This window comes from Neolamprologus brichardi, chromosome 23, assembly GCF_056152115.1.
Source record: "Neolamprologus brichardi isolate AB-2024 chromosome 23, ASM5615211v1, whole genome shotgun sequence".
In the NCBI taxonomy this organism is placed as follows: Eukaryota; Metazoa; Chordata; class Actinopteri; order Cichliformes; family Cichlidae; genus Neolamprologus; species Neolamprologus brichardi.
The window spans coordinates 23,848,750-23,874,143 of NC_142125.1; the positions used below are offsets into that span (position 1 = coordinate 23,848,750).

A 25,394-nucleotide genomic window follows, 5' to 3' on the forward strand; every position below is an offset into this window, starting at 1 on the left:
GCCAAAGTTTCTTAAGAGGGCTTATTTATGCTTCCTTTTAATTACCAGGAGTTTCAGTTTCACTCAGAGGCGACCATATTTGGGCAAGAGGGCGGTTCAGTTTCCTCTGATTAGGACAATGTTTACCATAAATTCACGAGGAAAGCATTTACTGAGGTCACAGATTAAAAGAAAAGCAGTGTTTTTTTCATCATAGACTTCTATGCAATCAGACTTACAGAGGAGTCGCCCCCTGTTGGCCATTAGAAAGAATGCAGGTTAAAGGTACTGTTTATCATTACCCTACTAACCTTTTCACCACCAGGGGCCAGCATTTTGCCATTACTGAGTGTTTCAGATGTGTGCTCCTTTAAACTTTTAATATTTCTTTTCAGCTACTCCACATTTACTAAAGAGGGTCTGCAGTTATAAATAAGGATGTGTTCTTAATGAGTTACTTGTTATGGACCAGCCAAACAGGTCACTGTGCTCCCTCAACTGAATTCTGATCCACTTTTGGAACTAAAAATATCAAACCAAGGGATAGGATTTGGTAATGAAAGTGTTAAAAAGTCAAAATCGACTGCACTATAGTACCCAAGCTTAAATTAATTTTTGGATAAACAGTATCTTAGCGCAGTGATTCCAAAAGTGTAGGCCGGGACTCCCTGTTGGGTGGTAAAGATTTGGTGGCGCCCATGGGATTTTGGAGTTTTTAAGTGGGCGGCAGGACTCTTTAAAGGCTGGTGAAGGATATAAAAGTGGCAGCATTCATCTCTACTATTTTTTTGTTGTTCTTGTTCTTTTATGTTTTTATTTAAATGAAAGAACCAAAGTGAGTTGCTCTGGTGCTGACCCCGTGACTCATTGCACTTCCTTGTGGTTCTGAGTGGTATTGCATGAAATTGCAGCCTTGCCCTTTTTTAACAACAGTTGATATCGCTTCAACGCAACACATGGAAGCTGTTACCTTGAACTAATTTTAGAACCTTTTAAACTATTTTCAAACATTGCAATAAACAATAAGAACCTTTCAAAAATAATAGTTAAAATTTTATTTAATTTTAAAGGTCAGCAGTATTTCAGGCGCAACAAGTAACGGAGGCATTGTGATATATTTTGAGTATTATGACTGACAATAAGCTCAAGTTTTGGGCCAACATGAGTTTTTTTTCAAGGGAATTCAGCAAGTCTCTGGCAAACGGGCAGACGATCAGTTATAATAATGAAGTCCCAGGACCATCCCACAGATGCAGGCATACCTTTCACAAGCAGGTTCAAACCGGATTTGGACGACATTGATCACAGAACTCGCCACACAATAGAGTTCAAAAAATAAAGTTTAATGTTTATGTGCTGTATAACAAATAAAATATATTAGTGTTTAAAAAACAGGTGCATAACTAGGTGAAGCCTAATCTATCACTTTACAATAAACAGTGAGGAGAAGGGTGATCAGTGAGACGGCAGCTCAGACATGCGACAGTCACGCCAACCAGGCCAGTGTTTGAGCCGATCGGGCTGGGAAAAAAACAAAAAAAACAAAAAATTCCCAAACGATATATATATATATATATCTCTTTTTTTTTTTTTTTTTACAAGCCCAAGTCTTTGCTAGTTAAAACAAAACCACCTCATGGAGTTTTTGTGAAATGAGAATGATGTGTTTAAATACAAACATGGTGCTCTGTGTACTAAAAGCGAGACAACACAAACATTTCCCAACCTGATGACAGACATACAGTTACTGAGCACAAAAAGATGAATCCATATAAATGCAAATAGACTTATTACTTACATAAATATTGCATTGGCCTGTCGTTACGCCGAGTGAGACTAAAACTATCTGTAGAGGGGGGCAGGGTAAGAGTCTGACCAAAAACTGTCTGGACGTCATCATCATCATCATCTCGGACCAAACAGACGTATTTACACAATGTGGCGAACACGTAAAAACACAGCGAACACTTAATTGTTATGTATCTACCTCTAAACAGCAAAAACACATTTGAAATATGCACTGATGGCCATCACAGGTGGATTAAACACTGTTAAGAGCTAAGGCTAACAACATTATCATCATGTAAAGCATGTTTTTTTATATACCAGACACTTTCACGTGGTTGTATTTTTTTTCCTCAGTGACACTTAAAAGATTTCTTTTTCTTCGTTTTTAAATGTTTTTGCTCTACATACATAAACATTGTATTGACACCAAAAATCTACAGCAGAGTTACACTCGACAAAGGAAAAACCCTGGTTTGAGAGATTAGGCTAGCACTATTTGTTATCACGGTACTATTTACAGACCCAGGCTGCTGCTCCACGCACAGCAGCGGCAAACAGGAGTTTTCCTCCTCCCCCCCCCCAAGCTGCTGTTGAAATTAAAATAAAAAAAACAAAACCTGCAAACCTGCAAGATTTTAATTCTGTCTTCAGAAAATTTTTCCTTAACCCACGGGGCTGCTGGGAGCTTGTTGGATCTGTTCTAAAAAACCTCACAGGCATCTTTTTATTCCTGAAATACTCCCTGTTTGCAGATGCGTGGTTTTGGTTCAACAGCAGTGTTTTGCTAAATTACAAAGTGAAATGAACCAATTAGCTCGGCCTCTGGCATGCCAGCCCAGCCATTCTGCCAAGACGGATGACAGAGGTCCCCTGGTGCTACTCCACAACAGCTCTTGTACATCCTCTTTTTAAATTACCTCCCATCCCATAAATATACACAAGACAAGAGCGAGGCAGGGAGGATTAATCCCACCTCGCCAGTTTCCCTATTTGAAGTGAACGATAAAAAAATGAAAAACACAATAAAAAAATAGGAACTGCTACAGGGGCTGTATCTTAACTCAGTCTCCCTACAGTACTTACACCTTTGTTTCAAGTTACAGTATGCAGACACCTACGTTAGGATTGGGAGAGTGACGGAGGCTCAGAAGATGACACAAGCTAAACGCAGCTAAAATAAAAAATAAATATTTTTTTTTAAAAAAGCTTCTTGTTATTCTAAAAAGTTAAGCTTTGCTTCTAAAGTCATGAAAAAAATCTACCTTTATCACTTTTATCTTAAAATGCTACTTTAACATATTTTACAATAAAAACTTTTATGTTTTCATGTTTGGTCATTTTTAGACTTTAGAAGATTTATGGATGTCTTGTTAACTTCTGTTTAGTATTACACTGATTTAGAGACACCCTGTATGTGTGTTGCTTTGAGCTAAATGCTAGTATTAGCAACTAAAGTGGTCACAGTGACATTAAGCCACCATCTTGCTAAAAAGCACTAAATACAAAAGCAGCTGAACGTGATGGGAAGGAACTAAGTGTAATTTATGTCATGAACAACAAAAACCTTTTTTCTCAAAATTTGTGCTACTTTATCTCCTTGTTATAGAGCTTTTTTGACTTTATTCAGACTGCAAATGTCAAGAGATAAAATCTCTTCAGCATGACCTGGGTCTAACCCAGGGCTTCCTTCCAGGAGGACGTGCCTAAAACACTTTACCTAGAAGTCCAAGAGCTATCCAGGTCAAATGAACCAGCTCAATTTGCTCTTTTCGCTACTCTGAGCTCCCCCCCAATTGATTGAGCTCCTTTGGCCCTCACCAGAACATAGGTGAGGGCAGGAACATAGATCTGCCGGCTGAATAGAAGTGTGGTGTTTCTTCTTTTTTTCTTCTCTTGTTGCTAGTCAGACTTTCTAAAAACTAAACTGCAAATGTCAAAAAAACTGAACTAGCCGTGTAGATGTGCCCCCTTATTCATCCTCTGGGGAGTATGAATGTCCAAATTTGATGCTAGTCCAGAGATATTGACCAAAGTAGGTAACTGATTGAATCACTGAAATTCCGATTCCTACATATACTGAATAAAATACTCAGACACGACACATAAAATATTTAGCTATTTATCCTGAGTTTTGGCACAGATGTCATTGCCTTTAAATATTACTTTTATAAAGCGTTACCAACAATAAGGTGAGATTAGCCCAAAATTAGCTTTTGAAAGTCTACTTAAATCCCTCATTTTAAGGCACCTCCAAATGGGGTGTGGCCCTGTTTGGAATAATCAAATTTAATGAGTTTTTATTTTCCAAATTCTGAACAGATTTGAGCTAGCAGTCTGAACAAGGCCTGAGATTCGTCCTCTGGGGACCACGAATGTTTTTTCCAATTCATTTATACTATTGAAAGTTATCAAAAACGTGGTTGTTAAATATTTTGTAAATAAATGCCAAATCTGATAATGTCCCCTTTCAGATTTGGGAAATATAAAGTGTTATCAAGAAGCTAAACTTACAGAACCATGGCAAAAGTTTTCCAGAAATTAGCTTTTTTCCCCATCTTTGAATCTACGCGTGAGTTAAGATTCAGCCCCAGCATCACAGCCTGCACTCTGGCTGTCTAAAAAAAGCAGGAAAACCAACACCAAGGCAGAGGTAAAGAGGACACAAATGTCTGCAACAGATAACTCTTAAATTACAGGTACATCTAATGTGTACAACTAATCAACAGACAAAGACCAGAGAGCACTGAAGAACTTCTCAAAATGCTCTTTAGGTGCTTTGGCAGATACCTTTGAAAACAAAGAAACAAACATACTAAATCAAAGAAAAATAAATGCTATTCATGAGGCAACATTGGTTGTTAAGGCTCTACTGTGTCTGTGCTTGCTTAGTATCTATTGATGGATAGTAACTGCATACTGTCAAGTGTGAGTAGAATGAAGTGGGGCGGGGTACTAAGGGGGGGGGGGGGGGTCGAATGGTGAGGCGGGAGGCACTATGTGGAGTCTTCAGGCTCTGACTTGATGGTCTTCTTCTCTGCGTTCGTGGACGCCCGCTGTGACGTTCCATTTTCTGAAGGAAAAAGGAGAATGTCATCAGCAAAGAGTTTTATAATAACAAACAAGGCCTGCAGAGCAGTTACTGTAAAACACTTTTGTTGTATGTATCCTTTCATGAGCTTAAATCTTGTCCAAAGTGTCTTTGAGTAAGGCACAGCCTTTTAACTTCCTGCTCATTTAAAAAAATGAATATCATTTCAGGTTAGTTGCCATCACTAACCTGTTGCTGGTGTTTTGGTCTCATCTGTGTTGCTGTTGTTGCTGTTGATGTGGTTGTGATGGCGCTTCAGTTCATTGGCTAGCTGCTTGCCCAGTGGGAGGTCGCCTTCCTGCATGTTCTGACTTACCACCCGCAAGTTTATTGGTCGTTCATCTGGAAAAAATAAAAAATAAAGGCAAAAACTCAGATTTTACATCTTGAATACAGTTAGCTTTCCCAATCAGTTCCTCAAAGAAAAGTGAGCTAAAGAACCTTTAAAGTACCTTAAACTGTTTTTTATAACTGCCCTCTTTGCCACTATTTTCACCAGGAATTTCAGGGAATAACAACCAATAGTGACATAAAAAAGAATTCAGTAAGTAACAGCCCAGTACAAAACGAAAATTTCACCTACTATCTCTGAGATTAAGCTAAAGTAAATCCACTGGGATAGAAGTCAACATCAGCCCAGATGTTTGATGTAACACCAGCTTTGTTTTACATGTTCAATATTCCCAGTAGCAACAAAATGAGTGTGTTTGTGTGTGTGTGTTAAGCTGCTGATCCCTCATGTTTGCCTTTTATTCCCTCTGAGAGACAAAAAAGAAACAAAGACGGAGGAGAAAAGGGTGGATGAGGGGAAGCTGTGACAGTATTTTCCACCATATTCGACTGCTCGTGCCCAATGCAGCTGTTATTTAGTTGTTCATATGCACATTAGCCTCCTGTCTTGGGATTGTTTTGCTGATATTTTATCATGTATAAGGTATGAATTTTACACAGAATACAAAGAAATGTGACATTAGAGCCAGATGACTGTTTGTCATTTTTGTAGCTAATAGTGCAGCTTTCAATCACACAACATGTGCTGTACAAAAAGATATGGCCTTTCATATATTTCCTGCTTGCTAAAGTTTCCATGTACTTTTTCCAAAAAAGGAGATAGAGTTCTGTTTTTGGGATAAAATTATTCAATTATGCTGAAATAGATATAAAGGTCCTTTTCTTTTCTTTGGAGGGTAGACGAGCTTTAATAAGAAGAAGGTATCGTAAGATTTACTTCTGTCTGAGCCTGTTCAGCTGGACTTCATATGAAGTGTTTATACTGTCTGTGTAATCCCCGATGACTGCATAAAAAAGGCACTGCATAAACTTAGAGGACAGTGACATTGCAGCTTTTCACTTTCATTTTTAAGGCGGTGTCACACATAGTGTGTAAAATAATACATTTGCTGTTACAACTAACATATTCAGGTTTAAATAGTTTATCCAGAGACATTATAAACAGTGGTGTTTGATGTAATCACAGTACATTAGAGTAAACTGTAAGCTACCTGACAGGATCATTAAATGTTCATCATCATAAATCTCCATCTCTGCCTGTCTGATCGTCTTCCTCACTTCTCTGTATGTGTCATTTCTCTCTCTTTTTGTCATGTTTCTTAAAAGATAAAAGTAAGTCTGACATTTATTTCTTCAGCATGTTGAGGATGTCCGCCTCTCGGCCTGTGACGTCTGTACCCCCTGAGCACAAGACCCCAAATTAAATAAGCTGTTAAGAAAATGAATGCATGTTTCCTAAAATGTTTCACAATAAAAGCTTTGTTAAGCAACCAAATGTACTTTATACACTATTTGTACAATGCTGAGTTTGTACAAACAGTGTAATGCAGTGGCTCTAACAAAGTCATTTACTAAAATTAACTAATCGATTAATATAACATCACTGTTTGATTACCAAATAAATATGCAGTAGACTGAGGTTAATTATACCCTTATAATGAGGTCTGCTATTATAACATGACATGACATACAGACTTCCTAGTTTTGGTCATTTTAGTTCTGCTAGAAAAATAAAAGTATATTTCGCAGACCAGCAGCTGCTCCAAGTGTTGCTTTTAGCCTGACTTTTCAAGGATGCCATGTTTCATCTAACCTTCCAGAAAATCTGCAAAATATCTAAAAATATCCAGATGTTTTAGCTTGAACGGTCAGAAACTGCAGTTATTTTCTTTCTTCTTTTCAAATTAGGTGAAACAGACTTGCCTTATTGGCCATACAAGTCTCTTATATATGTGAGTCCTCATCCATTGCTCTTATGGAAATTTAAGGAGCTGGGTGCCATTAAATTAATGTGTAGGAAGATGATGAAATTAAAAAAGCTGCAGTCAAATCTCAAATGATGGAAAGCCAGGATGGACGCTGCATGTACCCCATGATTTAATCTTTAAGCCTCTGCAGATAAATCAACTCTTTTATTGAAAGCCAACTTTTTAAAAACTATCTCAGCATCCACACTGTTTAAAATTCCCAGCATTAACACTCAACATTTCTTATTGTTTTTAATTTTAAAAAATGCAAAAGAAGAGGTGCTTCTACTGAGCAGTTTGTTGTTAAATTTCAGGGTTTTATCCCAGTGGAATAAAACATAGGGGCAGAGAAAGAGAGAATAAAAAGGAAACCTGCAGGAGAAGAAACAAATGACAGAAGGGGGGAAGAAGAAGAAGAAAATAAGAAAGGAGAGCAGAGAAGAAGAGGGGGAGGAGAGAGAGAGAAGTAAACAGCGAGAGAGAGATAGAGACGCCCCCCTCCAGGCAACTGGCTGGAGGTAAACAGGCGTGGGCGTGATAATTACAGGTGCATTGTGGGATTTGTGGGAACAGCGATATAATGAGCTGTCGGGAGTGGGTGAGGGAGGAAAAGGATAAAAATGAGATGAGGCCCGGAGGAGAAGTAAGATCCTGAATAATGATGCACCCCCCGCCCCCCCGCCCCCCCAACGTCTCTGTTTGAGAAATTGGAGTGGGAGCAAATGGAGATGAAGAAAAAATACAAAATAAAAGGTGACAGCTGCCACGGCGGCCGGGTGTGGAAAATCAGCACCTATAGGTGTTGTTTCCATCCACGCATCCTGTGACATTTATGACATGAAGTATGTCTGTAAATTACTTGGTGCACTCCAAGAATGTCGGCCTCTATTCAGCTTAAAGACCAACAAAGAGCAAAGATTTGGCTCAAAAACAAAACCCCAGCTGGGTGTTTTCTCTTGACTGGACACAGGGGGCAGCAGTGAGTCACTAAAACAAAAACAAAAAAAACAAGAAAAGATGCTAATAATGCTTAGACAAGCCAAAAAAGGGATATGGTTTTCTAGACTCAAGATTTTTGATCTCTGCTCATTAATCACAAAAAACTGACTGGGTGCCAGTTTAGCTCAGTGCGTTGAGCAGATGACCACATGCCATATGACTGAGAGCGGCCGGGTTCAACTCCTGAGATGTTTAACAAAAAAAATGGACTGATTTATAAGAAGGGCAATATTAGTTATTTGTTGATGTGACTAGAAACTTCAACAATATAAAAAGACGAGACGACAGAAACCCACTTAAACCATTTTTTTACTGTTGATTTTGCATAGTTTGTCCACCAGAGGTCCGGTGCAACTTAGGGTAAGCATGTGCTTGGATTGCAACAAACACAACAGCTGATCCATGCAAAGTTGATAAGAGCAAAAACCTGAATATCACATATTTAAATCACTACACTGGTATCAGTTTTAAAAATCTGAAAATTAGCCAGGCAATTTTTGTTTAGTTATGTTTCAAAATGAAAATATTAAAATTACCAAGGAAAGACCTGCTGGGTGCTTTCTTTTAACTGGACACAGGGGGCAACATTGAGCCAACTATAACAATCATGCAAGAATCTAAAAAGACTCGAACACGCCACACAAATATGAGGTTTATGTTTTGCTGAAAACAGATATGAGTGACTTAATATGTTATTAAACTATTATTATATTATTAAATTGTATTTTTTAGCTCATTGACAGAAAAAATGCCCAGCATAGTCTCCATTTATTGGAGATTATCATACACTAAACATATTAACTACCAAGGAAGCTACAAAGGAAAAAAGCAAGGAAAAAAAAACACTAGGTGTTTTCTCTTGATTAGACACAGGGGACACCAGCCACAACCAACAAAAGATACTAAAAATACTTGAAAGAGCCAAACAAATATAGAGTTTTTAATTTACTGGAAATCAGTTCTGGGTGTTTCTATATTAAAGGTTTGTTTTTGGCTGGATCTTCTTTTTTTTGCAGCCATAGATTAAAAAAAAAGAACATTTCCAGTGAATGGCAAGGGGTAAAAACAGGTCAAAGTTTAGTTACTCTGAGATTTACTCATTTTGCTTCCAACTGTGATTAAGACCAACAACAACTAGCAAAAGGTGCTAAAATACTGCAACAAACCAAACAGAGTGGAGATTTATGCTTTCGCGGAAGCCGTCATGGGCAGTTTTGCATAAAAAAAGCTTTTCTTCTGCTAATATGTGACAGAAAAACAGATTTATGGTTTACTGGAAGCGGTTTGGGGCTTTTTTTTTAATATTCCTGAGTTTCAGTTTGCTTTCAGAGTTGCATTTAACCTCTTTATTCAGTCAGGAACCTACAAAGTTAATCACAGTGAGGAAAGATCGTCTTTCGCACATGTCCTGGGAGATTTATTACTAGATAATAATATGCTTCAAGAGAAATGTTTGGTAAACTTCACATAACCATTTAAATGCCAGAGTCCTTTAACTTTATGATCACACCTTAAATGTTGGATTGACTGGTTTGGAGTCAAAAGTATTTTCTCCTTGCACAAACCAAAGCGAGGCATCATAAAAATAGACTCCACCTTTTTAAATTCCTTTGTTGTGTAATTTTAATTGTGTTGTTATCGGCTGTACTGACAAGTATGACCTCATACTGAGGAGGTGTGCCTGTTGCGATCAGAAATGTTTTGATAAGTTCAGGTTTCCGTTGATAAGCATCAAAGACGGCGGGATTTCATGAGGGCCGTGGGTGGTTTTTATCTTCATCCCTTTTTAAAATGTAGCCTCATTTCCATGTCACATTTGAATTCATTCCTTATGTTTCTGTAATAGTACATATCTAACAACGGGGGTGAAACACGCCTCGGCCGCCCTACCTTGGCTGTCTCTGCTGGCGTCAACGGCTGCGTTTCCGTTGGTGTTCTGTGCATTGTTGAGGTACTTTAAGGCGGCGGGGGGGATCCTCCAGTCCAGAGCCTGGAGTCGTTCCTGGACAGCGGCATCCTGCAGGATCTCCATCTGCCTCGCCAGCAGACGCTCCAATTGCATCTGGTGGACACAAACAAACAGCAGTCAGATATGAACTGTGGGTAAAAATATCTTCTGCAGTCTCTCGATCAGGGGTCTCCGACTCCAGTCCTCGAGAGCTATTGTTCTACTACTGTCCCTACTCCAACACAGTTGAATCAGATGGTGGAATTACCTCTTCAGCATGCCATCAAGTTTGGCAAAGGCCTGGTAACAAGCTATTCATGTGATTCAGGTGTGTTGGAACAAGGATGCATCTAAAAGCTGCAGGACAGTAGCAATCGAGGATTGAAGTTGGAGACCCCTGTGCTAGATGTTAGAAAACACAAGCTTTTATATGAAGATGTGACTTTCATCTGTGGACTCTCAGTAAGACTGCGATAAATGGATCTGCTGAGACATTATAGGTCAGGGGTGGGCAACTCCAGGCCCCGAGGGCCGGTGTCCCTGCAGGTTTTAGATGTGTCCTTGTCCTGCAGGACACCGGCCTTCGAGGCCTGGAATTGCCCACCCCTGTTATAGGTAGATAAAAAAGTGGATCCTGAGCTTTATTGGTCTTTAACAGGTAAAAATACAAACTAGTACGGTCCAGAGGTGCACGTGAAGACGACCTCGAAAGTGAGAACAAACAAATTTAAATCCAGTTCTTGGTTTAAAAATCTTCAAAGAAACTTTTAATCAAGTACCAACCACAATGTGGACTTTGTTCCAATGTTATAAAATAAACAAAAGAGGAATTCAATGCACCTTTAAAAAATAAAGGACATTTTAACTGCAAATTACTTGTAACTGTTGGATTAGGATTACAAGTAATCTCTAAAACAAAAAAGAAACCTTCATTAAAGTAGGAGTTAATGCATAATGGCAGGAATTTTTCAATATAAATTTGACCTTCAGTTATTGCTAATACCAACTACAGAAATAATGACTCAAGTAAATACAGTGACACTCAGACCGTTGGGGAAAAGGTCATGGTCACGCACACGGGCGTTTCCAGGATTTTCTCCAGGCACAAAAACCAGTCGGTGGAGGTGGGGAGGCTCCGTGGGAAATAAAAAACAAACCAGTTAAAACTATTTAGTCGTGGATAAACTTACTGCCTTCATAAATGTGCATCAGGAGACATCGCTGCCCTCTAACAATATGGCGGCTCGCCTGAAGCATGAGATTTAACGGCGAGCTAACCCAGTGTTTAGTTTACTGAGTGGTAGAAGTTAAGAAAACATCTCACACATAGGGAGTCGGGAACGACAGGCAAAATGAACTCATTTATTCTTCTCAACTTAAAAAAGTTTTGTTGTTGTAAATTTGCTTTCATTGCATATTATTATGGGACTTAACATTTGTTATATTTTGTAAGGAGGACAACACAGCTTTTCCTACAATCGCTGTAACTTCCACACATGGTTGCTCTGGTATAATTATAGGTGGGCACCAAGGCCACCCCAGCTCCCCCTCTTTAGCTACACCTCTGCATATAATTGCTAAACAAGCTGTGAGATCACGAAGAAGCATCTGAGGTTAAACCAGTTTTACCTTCATACACAGATTAATTGATACATATGAATAAATCCTTTAAAATCCACTGATTTTTGCTGAATTTTATTCTTTTTGATAAATGCAGTGTCTTAATTTCAAAGTTATTACCTTCTAGTTTCTGATATTGTACTTATTTAACATGCAGGTTAAGTAGAAAAGAGAGAAAATGTTTTCTGATTTAAAAAAAATTGCTGTTTACTGAAGGGCAAAGGAGAAGCATGTGAGCTAAAACTAAACACGGCCTAATGTAAATCAGTGCAAATATCTCTCTGCCTCACTGTTGTTATTTTTTTGCTTCATTTATAATAGATAATACCTAGAGGATGACTATGAAGCACAATGAAGATTTCTAGATCCTTTTTTAATCCTGTCATCCACCCGTGTGAGGTTTCAAACCCGCAAGGTAAACGGCATGTGCGATATCTCTGAACTGCTTTGAGGTTTGACCTAAATCCGAGTGACCTGACTGAGGATGAACTTTTGCCCCCTACATCTGCCTCCTGGGTGCGTTAAACCAACCCGGGGAAAGAGCTTGAATTTACAAAGCAGGAAAATGACCTCCTTAAATGAGCTTCAGCGAAGTGAAGTCTGACAAACAACAGTGCAACGTGGTTGCTGTCAGTCGGCACGTCTCTGTCACTTTAAATTACTGCAGGACACGTCCATGCACGGAGAGACAAGCAGCAGTTCAGAGAGGCCTGCAGTGTGAACACAGCCGTGAAATCTCTTCTTCTCCTGAATGCCGTCTGCGGAAATCACATCAGTGTGACGGGTGTAACAAACACTGAGTGATCAGCTGGAGTACATATACATTAGGCCACATGTGTTCACACAGGGAGCAGAAATGTTTTCTGGCTAATGAGTGATCATAAAGCTGTCCTCCTACACTCCGGCTCTAATTATGAACAGCAGCAGCAGCGGCGGCGGCGTGGAAACCAGTGAAGAGTCTAACTAGGACTGCCTCAAACATCTGGCGACATGGTGAGGAACGACATTCGTTCCAATAAGACAACTCTGGGCGATCAACCTCAAAAGACATCCAGATGAGGAAAATAAATACAAAGTGCTGACGTCTGCTCTTAGGAAACAGCCTTTTTGAATGATCACCACTGCAGTAGATTTAGCCACTTTTTTATAAACTCTTTAGGCTTCAAAATATCAGCTGCTTCTCTGGAATTGAGATGGCAAGTGTTTGTTATGGCTACCTGCAGATTTCGTCCAACGGTTTCCTCTCCTTTCGACTTGGCGCACGCCAGCTGCTCCCTCAGCATCTCCTGTCGCATGTGGATGGCCTGCAGTGCCTCCTGGATGTCGAAGAAGTTCTCCTGTTGGTGTGACAGACAAACACGTATACATGTCTTGGGTTTCCATTTTATTGTTTCTTTAAGATTCATTTGAAGGTTCTGGTTGGTTCTCAGAGCCAAGAAGAAATTGAGTTTCTCTCAGTAGTCAAGAAAATATGGTGTTTTAGTATGAAACTACAAATCCCAACCCTGCAACTGACAGCTAACATCTTGGTGAAGTGTCAGTCACCAGCAAATCTTCACACGGGTAGAGTATAATGAGGTCAGTGTATGTGCAGGTAATCCCCATGAGCCGAACTCTTTAAAAGCTGCTCCAAACACACAAACAGTTTTTTCTACTCATGGGTTTTTATGATGTCAGTAAGAGGGAATTCCTTATATGCTCCACCCACCTGCTTTTTAAACCTTCTGTTTGGGAGTGGTAGCCAATCAAAAGAAAGTTGGCTTGAAGGGGGAGGGGCTAAATCAACGAGGCTCAGTATGATATAAAGATGGATTATTTTAAACTGTGATTCATGCAAAGCTACCTTAGGGGACTATTTTCAAAGCACGAAGGTGTTTTTTTGAACTGACATCCAATTTGTGGCTGATATTTTTTAAATAACATTTAACGGTTAGTTTTATGTTTCACCCTTCACTGAGCACATGAAACTGTATACAGCAGAGCAACAGAGCAGCAGGTCAAAGACAGTTTTCCAAGAATTTTTAGAGGTTAAATTTGCACAAAATACGCTGTTCAAGGCTTGTTCTGGTATTTAAAAATGATAATATTAATGAAAACTCCAGGCAATATAGAGAACATTTTAATAGAAAAGAACAATTAAACAATTAAAATAAGAAAACAATATCATTTCTGGAGGTGGATTTTATTAAAATGATTAAAGTCGCTAAGAAGCGTTTTACTTTGTTATTAATTAGTTTGAACTTATTTTGTTAACATATAAATAATTGCAACTATTTTCTTTCATGTTACAATTTAAAAACTAATTAATAACACACTAATAAAGCTTATTTATTTAAAAGAAGAAGTAGTATTGTTGCTATTTCTTGCTACTTATTTTGGTTATTGGGTTTATCAAAGCTTACACAATACAACTTCCTTTGATTTGTTTATTAACAGACTCGGGGGAGTTTTTTCTCACTGTGGATTTCTGCAGAAATTCCCTCATCTTTAAGAGCTCAGAGTAGTTTTTGTGAGCAGGTGTCGGCTTATCTGCAGCTCCGAGGTCCCAGCCGAGTGTGCGTCCGCCACATGTTTTCGATTAGAGGTCTACACGCTGAGAGGAGCTATTCAAAGACAACTCTCTCAGTCAACTGTGTCAGGAGAGGAGCACTGAGAGTCCTTTGTACTCTATTCAATGGTGATGCTGATTCGCCCTTAATGTTCCTGAAAAAGTCTTGCAGAGGAGCTCCAGCTGGCCACATCTTTACATTTCGCACATTTTAAATACTGAAAATTAGCTAGCAAGGCAGTTCCGGTCATCGTGTTTTCAAATAAACTGGTGAATTTAATGAATAGGAAACATTTCTTAGGGATTACTTTCTCATTTTAAAATGACTGTTTGGTAGAAGACAGCCCCTGAGGGGTCCAGAAACTGTCCAAAACCCCAAATATATTCAGGTTGCAATCAGTTAGGACAAAACAAGTTAAAACCTTTTATTCCAACAAAAAAATTAGATCTTTCCTGAATTTCTCATTGCCTCTTCCTGTTAAAGGGTGGTTCTTCCTCCCCACAGTCGCCAAGTGCTACTAATATTGGATTATGTGATAGCTGAGGTTCTTTCTGGTTCTCCTGTAATATTTTAGGGTGTTTACATTACAGTATGAAGCACCTTTTAAATGTTAAAATCATGTCAAATAGTGATTTTTGGATATCAGTAAATTTTATAATCGAACAAGGAAAACTAATGAACACCATGGAGAGTCTGAGAAGCTTTTTTTTAGCTTGGAGGAAGGACAGTCTCTTGATAGTTTAAAGGAAATAGAGACATCTCAGTAAAGTCCAAAAATATTTGACAAATGTTGAAATCAAGACGCAAATTGACAAAAATCTGACCTTACCTCTGTTTTAATTCTTTTAGGTGACGGCTCGTCTCGGTCTCCACAGCGAGACCTGCAGAGAAAAGTCATAATGCACACATGTCAGTTCCCTTGCAACCGCTGACATCCAGTTTTTATGCCGAGAATTCGCTGAGCTGACAATTTACCTGGGGAAAGCTTTTTAAAAATGAAAGCATCACAAACGCCAAGAAATGTGAACACGTGATTCATGATGGGCTTAGACAGATGGTCACATGTGTAGTCCAAACACTGTCGGCTCATTTTAGCTTTAAAACCAAACAACTTAAATCTGAAGTCGGCTTCAGTAAGGAAAGGGGCTCTTACTTGCTGGTGCGGTAGGTGTATTTGTAGGTGACCTCCCTGGAAATCTGCCGGGCGAGTCCGAACAGCTCGTCGCGGCGTGTCAACAGAGCCATGTCCCTCATGCAGAGCTGTGCCGCCGCTTCGTTCACCGTCAGCTGTGGGACACACACGTACAGATAACTCAGGTTACACAGGAAGACCCCCACAGGATAACATTAACCAGAAAAATATGCGTTCACCCACTTCGTGAAGCGTCAGGTGCTTGCCGTCCCTCCTCTTGGAGTCAAAGCGTCCATAGATGGCGCTGTACTTCCGGATCTCCTCCTCCCTTCGCGGATCATCATCGCTCATTTCAAAGATGTGTCCGATCATCTTTCCTAGCTTCTTGTTGTTCTTCAGCTGCTCTTTAACCTCAGCCAGGTCCACCTTTGGGAGGCCGGGCGCCATTCTGTCCACACACTCCATGACCGACTGGACGGCGGCTGCGTCCAGAGCTTCTAAAGCCTCTCTGGGCGAAGATGGGGAGCCGAGGTCTGACGGAGACAGGCTGTGCTCGCTATCATTGCTGTGGCCCGACCAGAACCTCACCTCGCTGCTGCCCTGCAGTGGTGATCCGGCCGACACTTTGTCCCTTGCCACGTCCAGCTTCCCCGGGTCAGAGCAGGCGGCGGCGATGGCTTTGGGCATCTTGACGCTGGCGGTGCTGGCGCGGTCCTGAGCGCTGAGCAGCGTGGGTGAGCCCTCGGGCAGTTTGTACACGGGGATGCTGCACACGGGCAGCGAGGTGAGGGGCTGGTTAAAGATGGCGGGGTTGGTGACCCAGTCTCGCAGTGCCTTCTGCAGGCGGCGCACGTGCAGCGGCTTGCTGGCCATGCCGACGAGGGCCATGATCTCCAAGAACTCCTCCTCGCCGGCCTCGCAGAGCTGCTGCACGTCGTCACCGCCCTGCTGGATGAAGGCCTCGTAGTAGTAGAGCAGGTTTGCCCGCTGCAGGATCCTGTAGAGCTGCAGCTCACCCAGGGTTCTCGGCAACACCGCTGCCATACCTAAGAGAGACAAACAGAAGGTCAAAGGTCACTTAGGCGCTAAGCTAAGCTAACACACAGTCACACATGAGATATTGATCTGAAAAAAAAAAATACCACGATTGGATGAACAGTTATTTAAACCTATTAATATAGTGGGAAGATGAATGTGTGGAGGGCCAAAAGTGCCAAATCCACCCCCCACCCCCAAATTGAAGGTGCCACATAAATATTGCAAAAATAATAACGATCGAGGCATTGATCCAAATAATAATAAATAAATATCAGCAATTAAATATGTTATTTGTGATGATTTTTATACTGTATTATTTACATATTATTACTAATTGGTTCAGTTGTACGGAGGACTGACACTGTCAAAATTAAAAAGAAATAAATAAAAAGAAATAAAAAACAATAGAAAAACAAATATTGAAAAATAATATATAAACAGAGGCATTAATACAAATGAATGTTTTCTTTCTTTTTTGTTTCTGGTGAAATTTAGTTGTAAAAGTGCCACCATTTAGATTATACTCTGTAAAATGTGTGGGTATAGTAAGCTAAAGCTACACCCTGCAATTTTACAGTCAATAAGTTGTGTTTTTTCTGCTTTATTTGTTTGTTTAATTTTTTAAAAGCATTCTCCAATTGTTGTTGAAAACTGTAAATAACCACTGAAATACAATCCCCCCATTTATTTTTACTTTTGGCAATTTTAGACTTCTGTACCAGGAAACACTCTTCCTTAATCTTAATCTTCCATATGATAACAATAACAGATTGTGGTAGTTCTTTAAGATCGTTGAAACGCTTCAGATGTAGAAATGTCAAATCAGTCACGTTCTGACTGAAATCCTCCTGCTGAGTGCCAAATGGTGAGAAACACCAATTTGCCCTTTAAGGAGAAAACAGAAAGGGGGAAAAAAAACGATGCACTCACATGACACTAACTCAGTGCTTTGGTAAGATCATCAGAAGTCAATCTCAACAAAGCAGTAATATGTGAGTTTCTCTCAATGAGCAGACACTAAAACTGAAAAGAGAGCATGAGGGCTTTTGACCTTGGAGACAAAAAAACGGAAGTCAAGTTTTTCACTTGAATCTTCACAGCTGAAGAATGTGAAGATGAAAAAAATTAAAGTTGTAAAAATAAATGTACAGTTTTTACTGTCTTCACTGGAGGCTCCATTGCTCATCTGAATTAGCTGCTGTGAGCCGACATGGAGACACATTTCTAAGAACAATGCACAGGAATTATATTTGGACTGCACTTGTTATCCTTGGCATGTGCAGGGTTCCTGTTTATCAGGATTCACAGGTGCGTGGATAGGTGAAATCTGCCTCCACTTTTCCGCCAGAAACCACAAACAGCTTTCGCTTTGCCCTGCTTTAACTAACCTACGTGGATCCAAGTGTCTCAAATAAAGAAGTAAACATTAAAACCAAAGAAAAGGGCAGAAATGAAGTGAAATAATAATAATAATAATTACGAACAACAGTAGTCCAGTAAAACTACTAAAACCTACAACTGAAACTTACTTACTAAACATCCAAAACACAATCGAAAAACAAGGTAAAATCATAATTAACAGCAGATGCAGGTGCGTAGGCAGCTCATTTAGTGTTTTTTTTCCCAAATAACGTTGAGCTTCTGTGCCATATTTTGCTTGAATGAACATTATTATTGGTTTTAGTTGATAGCACTGCATCAACCCAATCCTGGCTTCTCTATATTCGATCCCTGTGTGGTTTACAACTAAAATTCAGGGAGACATCACCGAAATGTTGGCTGTTTTCAGCCTCCGATCCTCAGGTGAGTCCTTCTCCTGCTCCAAAGTGGAGACTTGAATCTACAGACCAATGCACGAGCAGATAACTCTTGTATGTAGCATTCATACAACACATGTAGATAGATGGAAATCTTTACTGGAACACATGTAAGATTTAACTCCAGTGCGTGGAGGAAATTTGAACTTGATCAAATGAGTGTGGAGAAAACACGGTGCACATGTTGGTGATCATACCTGGATATGGTCTAGCATGCTAATAAATCAGACACATCACAGGTAGGTTGCTACAACCTGCCCATCCAGCATACAATATCTCCACTGAGAAGGTACAAGAAATATGTACGTTGCAACAAAGTATTTATTGCATTGCATTAATTACAATCCTGTCGTGCCCTTTGCTTTCTTGTGTATACACATATACGTATACACACAACAGTGGTTTGTTTTCTCCGTCTGAAAGCTATAAATCACACGGATATAGCTTTAAAAACTGGGAAAACAGGAATTGTGCACACAACTGTGTAAGTGTTATAACACATTTTTACAGGGCTGTTTAAGTGACGTTGTTATTTTACTGTCAGTTTACTGTTTTTTTAATTTTACTGTTATTTTAATCTTGTATTGTTATTTATTACAGACATTTTAAGTTCTTGTTTTGTAGTTTTTATTTAAAAAAACAACTTTTTCTTAACTTTAGTTGTTTTTTCTTGCACCCTTCTATTCTAATTCGCCCTCTGAGCTCGCCTGCCAAAGCACTTTGCAAACTCTGTTCTCAAACTTGTTATTACAGTAATAAAATGTACAAAAAATGGCATTTTTAAATTGCTGCTTTAGCTCTAAATGTGGGTCTACAAACATCTGTGAATCCCTGTGAATAAACGTCTTCTGCGGGCCCACTCGCCGTCCTTTGACGACGACGCTCGCTTGGCCTTTAATTTTAAGAAATGATCGAATCTCGTCACTTGCCATCTCAAACTCAGAGAAAGCAGGAGAGAAGCTCAGAAACTGGCTTGTTTTTCGACTCTCCCTGTGTGCATGTGAGGCTCTGCGGAGGCCTACAGCTAACAGAGGAGTGGCAGTCAGCGAGCCTGGGTTACTGGGAGGACCACATGCCTCTCTCCACCCCTGCAGGATGTGTAGGTGGTGGGCTCGCCTCGCCCAGAATAGGCTCCGAGAGCCTCAGCCCAGGGAGCCAGGGAGCCAGGCAGGCAGGCGTCGAGTGAGCAGGGAGAAAGACAAAAGCTGCCTAAGACAAAAAACTGAAACCATCCTCTTTAAAATACGTGGATTTATTCAGTCTACACAGATATCAGAGATCACTGGCACTCAAGGTGACCTCCAGAAGAGCTGCTCTAACTCAGTTTCCTTCTATAAAAACGAGTTTTAGGCAAACAACCCAATAAATGGAAAAAAATAATAATTTTTTAAAAAACGGAATCAGACAACTTTTTAAACTTCCAGTCCACGTCCTTATCTTAAACTCACAAATTCTGTTTAGAATAACAACTTTTGTAGCATCTACACAAATGACCAACTGAATAATAACAGTGTCCCTCAGCAAACCTGTAAACATGTCTAGACTAGAGGAAAGATGCCTCCTTTTTTTTCTTGCTTCTTCCAGCTGCAAACAGGTCAACGTGCTTTCTGATTGTAGAAATCTCTCCATTTAACCAAAAAATAAAAATAGTGTTTCCTGGAGTGACGGTTGGAAAAGGAGGAACGATTACGGGCGGTAATAACAGGCAATTAAAGTTCACAGGTCTGCATCACATTCACTATAAAACTTTTAAAAAATGTGGATATAATGTGTGATGTGAAACTCGAGAAAGGCTTGTTGTTTCCTGAGCACAACTTCTCAGTGCGCTCGCTTTCCATTTATGTCACCTCAAGAGTTTACGTTAGCCTTTCCTTACAACTACGGTGGCTTTAACAGAAAGTAATGACGCGGCAAAAAACAATCACTGTGTCAAAGCAAGAGTAAAATTTCACATGAAAACGTGACTGTTTCCAGTCTTTCAATGACAAAAGGTTTGTTTATTTAAGCTCAATGTGAACAAAATGTGACAAAAACTGAAACTAAATGAAGCTCGAGTTCACAAAGAACTCTTGAGCTTTTGTTTTAGCGCTTACACAAGCTTCTTATCTTATGAAAACAGCAAAAATGACTGATCTTAATGATTTGGTTCATTTATGATTCAAAACATCCTGATTTGGCAGCTCGTGCACAACATTTGATTTAATTCTTGGAATAAGGATGTTTTTTTCTTTCTTGAAATGTTATTATTTAGTACTCTGAGAAAAGGTGCTATAAAAACCTGAGATTTTTAGAGTAATTTGGCTCATTCAACTCTGAACCTGCAGACACTTCAGAGCTTTTGCTTGTCTGCGTGTGAATCTGTAGGCGAGGGATTTTTGCTTCTGGAAGTTTTCTGGTTTCCGCCTGTATTCTGAGTTTTTATTAAAACTGGATTTGGCTGGTGAACAGGTGAACAGTCTGTGAGCACAAACTCAGTCTCAAAATCATCCTACTATCAGGTTATTATTAGCTTCTTTAAAAAGCCTTCATAGATTGGGAATCCTAGCCCGGATCTTGAATAAAAACCCTGAAAAAACTGCCCGCTGCTCCCAGAACCAAGTTGGCAGACTGTCCGATGGGCACTACTTAAAAAACCCCAAAAAGAGTTTGGTTTTACACATAACTTTCCATTTTTATCTTGTAACATCTACCAGGTCACCCAGGTCACCCATCTAGGGATAGTGTTCAGCGAGCCTTCACCTCTTTTATGAAATATTTGCCTTTCTGGAAAATAGAAAGTCCTCTCAAATAGACTTTAACTGAAAGGTAACAACATCCAATTTCTTTACCCAAAACAAAACCCAACCTTAATCGTAGACTGGTCTCTGAAGTTATTCATTCCCAGTTGCTGCTTTTATGTCTTCTTTTATGTCTTATTTGGAAATGTGCCATCGGCTAACCAGGCTAAACTAGCTTACATCCTGATCCTGAACACAAAGCCAAAAACCAGACCAAAGAGCACTTTAGTGATTCTATGAACGAAGGAGGTACAAGCAGAAAAGGGCGGCTACGATGCTGCGTGGCGTACTTTTGAAAATAAAGCTCTGGCTGCTTGGTTCGGGAGTTCGTCTAGGGAAAACGGCATGCTCGACGGCTTTTTTTTTATCTGCCTCTCATGCAGATAACTGAGGAACTTACCATAACTGTTTGATTAGTAACTGTAATGTGATTACAGTTGTGTAGAACTGCCCACTTGGCCTAAAGCAAAGCTTTCTGAGGAGCAAATTCTCACCATGTGACTGTGACCAACCAATCAGGCATTAGGCCAGAAGAAGCACTGTAGCAACATCCCGCTGTCCGCATGTTATTTGCTGATACATGTACCAGTTTATTCATGTGTTTTTAGTAAATGTCTCTGTTCTGTTCAAGACTTTTTCAAATTGATTAACCTGAAACCAAGCAGCAACTCATTGATGATGACCCTCCAGTTGCAAATGGATAATCTCAGACGTGCTCTAGGCTATGAACTGGGAATTTACCAATTTGACCATTGTCCTACATCTATCTGTGCTTATATTAGCCTAACCATACCTCTGTAGCCACCCACCAGGTAGAACATCATGTTGACGTAACCCTGAAAACATTGCTGGTATTTAGCTTTCTGTGTTTGTTTGCATGCATGGACGTAAAAAAAGCCACACTGCTCATTTAACTCTGAGTGCTCCAGTGTTTGTTAATTTCAGTTCAAGTCAATTTGAAAGCCAAATCACACCAACAGTTGTAAGGTAAAGACCCTACAATAACGGAGAGAAACTCCAAGAATCGGACAACCCCCTATGAGCAAGCACTTGGCGACAGTGGGGAGGAAAAACTCCCTTTTAACAGGGAGAAACCGCCGGGATTCCTCCTGAAGGAGCGTTTTTACCCAGAAATGGCTAGCAACATCAGATTTATTAGGGGCTGTCTCGAGTTTTGAGGGCTTTACTAAATAAACGTTGTCCAGGCTTGCATTATTTTTGCAACAAGCCACAGTCATTTATACATATTAAAAATTAACGATGGAGAAACTGGAAAAGCACCACTTAGGATCCATTTCACATTAACTGCACATATCAAATGTTTTTTTTGCATTTAAAATAATTTACTTCACAAGCATATAGGCTGAGCTGCTCTCATGTGTTGAGGTCACTGTGTTGAGTGTGTTTGGCTAACCTATTTCATGGGCTCACTTACTTCTGAAAATAGCCTCTATTTGCATGTCTGCGTATTTCTGATATGATCGTCATGTTTCTGGGATAGAATGAACCCACATTTTGAGCCTTTAGAATTGACCCCATTAACCCCCACATACACATGCTTTTTTTCCTAAATGTTGCTTTAGGAAATGGAATATTTGAGGATAAACTCATTATTGTTATTATTTTTCAGGTCCACTGTTAAGCATGTTGCACACCCCACATAACTAACATATAAATTAAGTTTCATTTTCTGATGAACACGAACGCCTCTCCTATCATTTAGTATTCATGATAAAACCACTCATCCTCCTTCAGATGCTCAGGAGGCCCTCGCCAGCCTAAGACGGGTATTTACCACCATCTTAGCCCCACAGATGCTTCATTATTAGACTGATAGGTTGGAAAAAGTGGCAAAAAACAAATAAAATTGACTGTGAAAAGGCCCAACCCTGCCAGATCATCATATACTCAGGTGTTTTACTCATCTGTTCCTTGGCATTAAGCTGCTGTGACTTAAATGCAGCAAAAGCTGGAAAAGTTGAACAGTATAGGATGATTTCTTTGGGGATTTCTCGGTGATGTAAGATAGTAAAATGAATACGAAGCGTGCCTCCTTTCAGAAAAAAGAGAATAACCACCAGATGAACTAACAATGAAATGATTAGAGGAGTTTTCTTGTTCAATAAGTGTTTTCAGCAGCAGAAGGTTATCTGTCCCTCTACACTGCTGTGTGCCTACAAATAGAAACCCTGAATTCATTCACTCCACTTCAGTTCCACTTGTTGTCAATTCTTTCAACCATCTGCACAAACACTCCCAGCCATGTTACTCTAGTTTCATCACAGCAGGCATATGTGTGTGTGTGTGTGTGTGTGTGCGTCTGTGTGCGCGAGGATGATGAATGCGTGTGTGTGAATGGCAGAATCTTAAGTGAAGTCCTGCTCCACAAAAGCGAGTTTTGCCAGTTGGATCTTTTCACCTGGAGAAACGAGGCGTGCGCTGCCACAATGGCACACACACAAAACACATGTACACGCATTCATGATGAGTGGATTTCCAGGTGAAGTGCCACGCAGAAGCAGCAGCAGCAGTCCTCCCTCAGCGAGCTGAGAAATCCTTTGATTTCACTGTGATTCAGGAGGAAATTCCCAGAACTACTGTTTGATATCATCACCCGAGCGTCCTGGAAACCATCAGCTCATCTGCCAGACTGTCTGGGATGTTACTCCAACCCTTTGTGAAAAAAGAGCCACTCAAACCCGGCATTCGCTCCAGTGATGAAGCAGCTAAAAACGGCACAAAATGACGCACAATACATCGGAGATCCTCTCGCTCTTTCCTCAAATATTCCTGTAGCAACTTGTCCGTTGACACTCTCGTGACACTCTCCGCAAACCAACCCACCCTGCATAGGATGCTAGAAATTTGGATATAAATGTGTATTTAGAGGCATTCCCATCCCGTTTTTAAAAAATAAATAAACGGTTTGGTTTGTGTTTACCTCCCGCTCATGTGGATATTATTATCCCTACAGTGTTATAACACAGGCAGATAGTTTTGCTACAGCGCGTAAAAATGACTTTAAAGCTGTTTTTACGTCCCCTCATAGAATTTGTAAGCTGACTTTAAAGCACATGTAGTAATGTTTGCAAGCATTTCCAAGAAAATAAAAAATAAAAATCATAAAAGGTATCTTTGCAAAACATTTCCAATCACTATTATTATTATTATTATTATTATTATTATTATTATTATTATTATTATTATTATTATTATTATTATTATCAGCAGCAGCAGCAGCAGCAGCAGCAGGTTACATGCACGGTCACCGTCTTTAATTGAGCCTACCTGGTGAGTTTTTGCCCCCCTCTGGTCCGCCCTGGTCCGGTTCCTCGTCTTCCCTTTCTCCTTCTCCTCCTCCTTCTTCTTTTCACACTACCCCTCCTGAGTGTCAATTTGCGCACAAAGAAACCCGCAAAGGAGAGGTCCCGCAGCAGCAGCGAAGTGCGTAAAATTCAAAAGAGAGGAAAAAAAATATCTAAATTCAAAAGACGAATAAAGACAAGAATTATCTCCAAGGCGCACACAGACAAAAAGAAGCGCGCCTGCTTGTGTTTGCGTGCTCAGACCGAGCCACACTCCTCTCCTCTCTGTTTCTGGAAACTTTTCTCTCTCGACTGCCGTTAAGAGAAAGGAGGGGAAAAAACCGCAGAATATGAGTAAAAAAGCCGCTGACCTTCGTGCGTCTTTCGGTGCGTCTTCTTCCTCCTCCAAAGTGTGTGTGAGTGAGTGTGTGTGAGTGTGTGTATGTGCGAGGATGATGAATGCGTGTGTGTGTGTGTGTGTGTGAGTGTATGTGAGTGAGTGTTTGAGTCCTCTCCCAGCGTCTCTCCACTCCCCCTTCCGCACCGTCAAGTCGGACGAGGTAGTGCGATCCTGCGCTTCCGCCTGCGTTTACGCAAAAAAACGAAAAAAAGAATTAAAGCACAAGGTACTGGGTGAAGGTGCGGACGCACTTCTGAATAGAGGAAAAGTGGGCGGGAAAAGAAAAGAAAGAAAGAACACGTTGAAATAAGAGCTACAAAAATGTTGGATGTTTTATGGTTTATGGATCTGTGAGGTATAAACGACGACAGGAGAAGCTGTGGTGAGCCCTAAAAAAGAAAGAAGAAGAAGAAGCACTAACGTGTTCTCTTCAGATTGTTTCATTTACAGCATTAATTTATCTTGTGGAAAAACTGAGACGTACTGTTGAAATCGCAGTTTTTCTTCTATTAAGACATCTCAGGGATTAAACTGGATTAAAGCTAATGCATGCAAATGAGGGGTACCTCTGCTTGACTAAAACGTCAATCACATCAGTGACCCTCCATGGCGGACGTAACAGGGAACCAGATCCATATTTTAAACTATTTTACTGGAAATAGAACCAGGGAGTGTTTTTAAAAGTGCTGACATGCC

At 40.1% G+C, this 25,394-nt stretch overlaps 1 protein-coding gene across 1 annotated transcript; it reads right to left on the reverse strand.

Moving 5' to 3' along the window:
• Window positions 1-1,309: 1,309 nt before the first annotated feature.
• On the reverse strand, window positions 1,310-25,394 carry LOC102789507 (NGFI-A-binding protein 1-like). The gene is made up of 9 exons (XM_087836438.1): window positions 24,670-25,394; window positions 24,282-24,377; window positions 15,605-16,407; window positions 15,383-15,516; window positions 15,059-15,110; window positions 12,898-13,017; window positions 10,003-10,174; window positions 5,045-5,197; window positions 1,310-4,837 (listed from the first exon to the last, which is right to left on the reverse strand). Exons 3-9 carry the CDS (start codon window positions 16,403-16,405, stop codon window positions 4,761-4,763), a joined length of 1,509 nt encoding a protein of 502 aa, XP_087692564.1. The 5' UTR covers window positions 16,406-16,407; window positions 24,282-24,377; window positions 24,670-25,394; the 3' UTR covers window positions 1,310-4,760.